General features: G+C 69.7%; 1 protein-coding gene across 1 annotated transcript in view; it reads right to left on the minus strand.

The window, feature by feature from the left end:
- Nucleotides 1-499: 499 nt before the first annotated feature.
- Nucleotides 500-4932, minus strand: part of KIF26A (kinesin family member 26A) — a 25561-nt gene continuing 21128 nt past the window's right edge. Inside the window, 5 exon segments of the mRNA XM_077776531.1 lie at nucleotides 500-710; nucleotides 1909-2059; nucleotides 2434-2454; nucleotides 2593-2798; nucleotides 3440-4932. The exon segment at nucleotides 3440-4932 is cut by the window's right edge and continues 818 nt beyond it. Of these exon segments, the coding sequence (XP_077632657.1) occupies nucleotides 529-710; nucleotides 1909-2059; nucleotides 2434-2454; nucleotides 2593-2798; nucleotides 3440-4932 (2053 nt within the window). The 3' untranslated portion in view covers nucleotides 500-528.

The raw sequence follows: 4932 nt of genomic DNA on the forward strand, positions 1-4932 counted from the left end.
GGAAAGGAAGGTGGGCCGTCCCTGCCCGGAGGACCCCCGGCTCGATCTGCAGAAAAGTGCACGCAGACCCAGGGCCGGGCGGCCACTGGGGCCGGCTCTGCCCAGAGGAGACAGCTGTAAAGGGGAAGTAATCCTGACCTTCGGGCCTGCTGGGCCCAGAGCTGCCCGGCTACATGAATCTGCCTGGCTGGAGGGCGGCTCCCGCCCGGCACCTGGATGGCCACCGCGGCTGCCCAGGCCACAGCCTGAGCACACCGTCTGCTGGTGTCTTGAGTCCTTAGCACCAAATACGAAAAGAAGTCCAGTTCAAGGTTAAAGGCACTTGCGTCGCTGTCTGGGTGGCAACAGCCTCCAGCCCCACACACTCGTTCCCTGTCCACTCACTGCACTCGGCCAGGCCTCCCTCACGTTCCATCGCCTCTGAGACCCCCGGGTCCTACAGCCGACCCTCTGCATCCTCCTCCCTCCGACCCCCACCACATCCTTGCTCTCTCCCACGCCCCGCCCCCCACACCCCAGTGCCCGGCCTCAGACGTCCACCTCCTGCGGCCCCGGCGCGGTGGCAGGGGCGGAGACGCTGATGTCAAAGCAGGTGACCATCATGACGTGGGCCTTACACAGGTTCACGCACTGCTCCAAGGCGGCCGTGGCATGCTCCAGGGCCACCAGGTACTCCGCTGACTCAGGCTCCAGCTCCGGGTCCACCTCGACTGGGGAGGGACAGCAGGCAGCTGGTCAGGCCCGGGGTCCGCACGGGGCCGAGGAAATGCATCCCTTCCCTCCCGGCTTTTGGGTCCCTGTCTGGGCCAAGGTGAGGGAGAGCGACTGGAGCTCTAGAGGGAAGTGGCTGGCTTAGGGGAGCAGCAGGCAAGGGGCAAGGGGACACGGGGCACAGTCCAGGGTCCCACAAGCCTGAGCCTCCCTAAAACGGGGAATCTCACTGCTCCTCCCAGCAGAGGGCGGGGCTCACTCTGCTCCTCCCAACAGAGGGGGCGTGGCTCACGCTGCTCCTCCCAGCAGAGGGGGCGTGGCTCACACTGCTCCCCCCAGCAGAGGGGGGCGGGGCTCACACTGCTCCTCCCAGCAGAGGGGGTGGGGCTCACACTCTCCTCCCAGCAGAGGGGGTGGGGCTCACACTGCTCCTCCCAGCAGAGGGGGTGGGGCTCACACTCTTCCCAGCAGAGGGGGGCGGGGCTCACGCTGCTCCTCCCAGCAGAGGGGGCGGGGCTCACACTGCTCCTCCCAGGAGAGGGGGGCGGGGCTCACACTGCTCCTCCCAGGAGAGGGGGGTGGGGCTCACACTCTCCTCCCAGCAGAGGGGGCGTGGCTCACACTGCTCCCCCCAGCAGAGGGGGGCGGGGCTCACACTGCTCCTCCCAGCAGAGGGGGTGGGGCTCACACTCTCCTCCCAGTAGAGGGGGCGGGGCTCACACTGCTCCTCCCAGCAGAGGGGGCGGGACTCATGCTGCTCCTCCCAGGAGAGGGGGTGGGGCTCACACTCTCTTCCCAGCAGAGGGGGGCGGGGCTCACGCTGCTCCTCCCAGCAGAGGGGGCGTGGCTGACACTGCTCCTCCCAGCAGAGGGGGCGGGGCTCATGCTGCTCCTCCCAGGAGAGGGGGTGGGGCTCACACTCTCCTCCCAGCAGAGGGGGCGGGGCTCACACTGCTCCTCCCAGGAGAGGGGGGCGGGGCTCACACTGCTCCTCCCAGGAGAGGGGGGTGGGGCTCACACTCTCCTCCCAGTAGAGGGGGCGGGGCTCACACTGCTCCTCCCAGCAGAGGGGGCGGGACTCATGCTGCTCCTCCCAGGAGAGGGGCGGGCAGGGGGCTCACACTCTCCTCCCAGCAGAGGGGGCGGGACTCATGCTGNCGCTGCTCCTCCCAGGAGAGGGGCTGGCAGGGGACTCACACTGCTCCAGCCAGCGGCCAGGCTCCACCATCAGCCGGCCTTGGGTCTCAGCCAGCTCCCCGCACAGGTGCTCACGCTTGGCCTGCACCTCTCGTAGCCGCTGCTGCCTGCGCTCAGCCAGCCGCAGCTTGGCACTGTTGCACACCAGACCCTGGGGGGCAAGGGACGGGCGGGGTGGGGGTGCTTAGGCCTGGAGGACTACCGACTCCCACACTGTCCCACCATCTCCCGCTTTGGCTGGGGGTCTCTCTCCAGCCCCCAGGCCTGGGCCAGTGTGTACTAGGGCCTGAGAGGTGGGCAGGGGCCAGACCTGGGCCCCCCGCGGGTGGGGCTCCCACCAGGTGCTCCTAAAGCAGCCGCTAGCGCCTGGGCCCAGGCTGTGAAAGCAGCTGTGGTAATCACTCCATCAGATGCAACCCCAGGGCACAACAGTGGTGACCTCAGGACCCCTCCCAGCACCCACTGTGCCCAAGGTAGGCATCGGCGGCCACCACAGGTTCGGGGCTGGGTAGGGCCGCTTCCTACCTTCTCCACATCCTGGGAAGGCTGAGGGCAAGAGGGGAAGGTAGGGTTAGCTGGCTGCTGGGCCACACCCCCAGGGCCCACCCTGCCATCCTAGGACCTCTCACCACTAGCCGCCCAGCCCCCCTTCCAGTCACCCCCCCCCCNCCCACCTGCCCTCCCCTCAGAAGGATCCTCCCTTGGGGGCAGGCGGTGCCGCTGCAGACGCTCCACGTCATCAATCTCATACACCTTGATCTCGAAAGGCTCCTTCAGAGAGCCGGCCAGGGGCGGGGGCAGGTCCACCCACTGCCCAGGGAGGCTGGGCTTTCGGCCCAGGGCCGCCGTGTCAGGCATTGGGGCCGGGATCAGCCGTCTCCGCTGCAGGCCTGGAGCAGACAGCCGGGCGCTGGATGGGCGGAGGCCAGGGGCCCAGGGCCAAGTGCCCATCCCCTGCCCCTGCTCAGCGTGCCAGGGGCTGAGAAAGGAGACTGCACAGGGTCTGGATCCAGAAAACCCCAGCCCCTCCAGGCCACTTGTCACCTGGACGGCCAATCCAGCTACCCAGTACTCCACATCGGCCCTCCCTCGGGGGCAGCCCTTAACATCCCAGGCGGCCACGCTGAGGACCTTCCTCACAACACTCCCTAGCCCAGCTGCCCCCAGGACAGACTCCGGGGCTTGAGGGGTGCCCCACCCACAGCTCCCAGGACGTCCCTCCCTGCCTCCAACCCTGCCCCCCAGCCACACACACAGGGCAAGGGGCTGGCCCTGCCCCCCCACAGGGGATGGAGTCAGGAGCAGCCCTGGCAAGGGGCTCCCACGCAGCTGGGCCTGAGCCCAGGGAAGCACCCGGCTGGGAGTCCCAAATGCAAGGCCTCCCCGGCTCCCTATGCCCCATCAGGGTGACCCCGCAGACCTGCCCTCACCAGCCTGCTCTAATGGGACAGCCCCAGCCTCGGGAGTGGCATGGGGTCAGAGGACACACTCTGGGTGGGTGTTAGCGGTGGAGAGCGGTGCCCGCACCCACCTGTGGCCCTCTTCTTGGGAGACCTGAGGCTTCGAGAGCGAGCACCCGGGGAGGCGGCCCCGCTGTCGCTCATGGAGTCTGGGGCGGAGGAGGCACTGCCCGTGGCCTCGCTGTCACGGAGCACGCTCTCGTAGCCGCTGCTGCCGCCGCTGTGGTAGAACAGGGCCGTGCGGCCCATGGCGGGCGGGAGCTCGCCGCTCAGCACGCTGCTGTTGTCGCTGCCGTGGCCGCTGCTGCAGCGCTGGGGTCTCCGTGGGGCAGTGACCTTGCTGTAGGGGGAGGGCAGTGCCGGGCCCGTGGGCGGCCGCTCCTCCCCCACGTTCACACCGCTGTCACTGCCGCTATCCGAGTCCACTGGGCCCCAGGGGGGGCCACCTCTGCCAGGGGCTCCGCTGGCTGCCAGCTCGTTGACGCGGCTGTGGGCGGCCCGGATCGCCTGCTTGGTGCCCATGATGGTGCCGCGGCTGGCCTTGGCCCCGACGCCAGGCACTGCCCGTGGGGCTGCCCGTGGAGCCATCACGGGGCCGCCGGGGGTCCTGCCCACCGCCGGGGTTAGTGGCTTCACCGGAGCACCCAGAGCCCTCGACCCACCAGCTGCTAGGCTGCGGCCCTTGCCCCCACCGGCCGGGGGCTTTGGAGCCCCCACACCCTTGGCCGGGCCACTCCTACAGGCAGGAGTGGGTCCCAGCGTGGGGCTGGTAGACGGTACACCCAGCCGGGGCACGGCCCGCGTGGGCCTCCCAGGAGCGTCCCTGGCCTTGCCGCTGCCGTGACCCAAAAGCTCACACCGCTCCAGAGAGCCGTGGGTGGTGGGACGGTAAGCTGCCTCTGCCTTGCCAGCCCTGGCCTTCAGGCTGGACGTGGCCCTGGGGACGGAGTGGTCAGCCCGGCCACCGGGCCTGGCTTCTTCCTCCCCCCGGGGGAAGGCAGCAGCTGCAGGCCGGGCGAGGCCCCCGGCCTGGGGAGCAGCCAGAGCTGGGCTGCTCTTGTGCTCCAGGCTGGATTTGCGCACAGGAGGGGCCGGGGGCGCTGCCCCGCTGGGCCTCGGGAAGAGGCCTCCCTTGGAGACCACACTTCTCTTGCGGCTGGGGGTGTCCTTCGGGCCACCCAAGCATGCCGCCGCATCGGCTGGGGCGTCCCTGCAAGATGCTGCAGGCGTGCTCACACCCAGTGTGGTGGCCCCCCTGCGCAGCGGTGGGATCGGAGCCACGGCCTCTGGCCTGTGGGCTGCCCTGGCTGCGACCTCGCAGCCGTCCACCACCCTCCGGGCACAAGGCAGCACTGGGGCTGGGCTGGGGGTCCTGCTGCGAGAGGCCACCTGGAGTGCACCACAGTCATCCGCCCGGAGCAGCCAGGGGTCCTCGAATAGGCCTCCAGGGCCCAGCGGGCTTGGGGCCAGGCGCGGGCAGCCTGCTCGACCGGCCGCTGAGGAAATCTTCGGTTTCCGGGGCAGGCTGGAGTGGATGGTCTGTGCCGAGGCCGCCCCCCCCCGG

This window comes from Crocuta crocuta, unplaced genomic scaffold (genome assembly GCF_008692635.1).
Source record: "Crocuta crocuta isolate KB4526 unplaced genomic scaffold, BGI_CrCroc_1.0 scaffold8, whole genome shotgun sequence".
Classification (NCBI taxonomy): domain Eukaryota; kingdom Metazoa; phylum Chordata; class Mammalia; order Carnivora; family Hyaenidae; genus Crocuta; species Crocuta crocuta.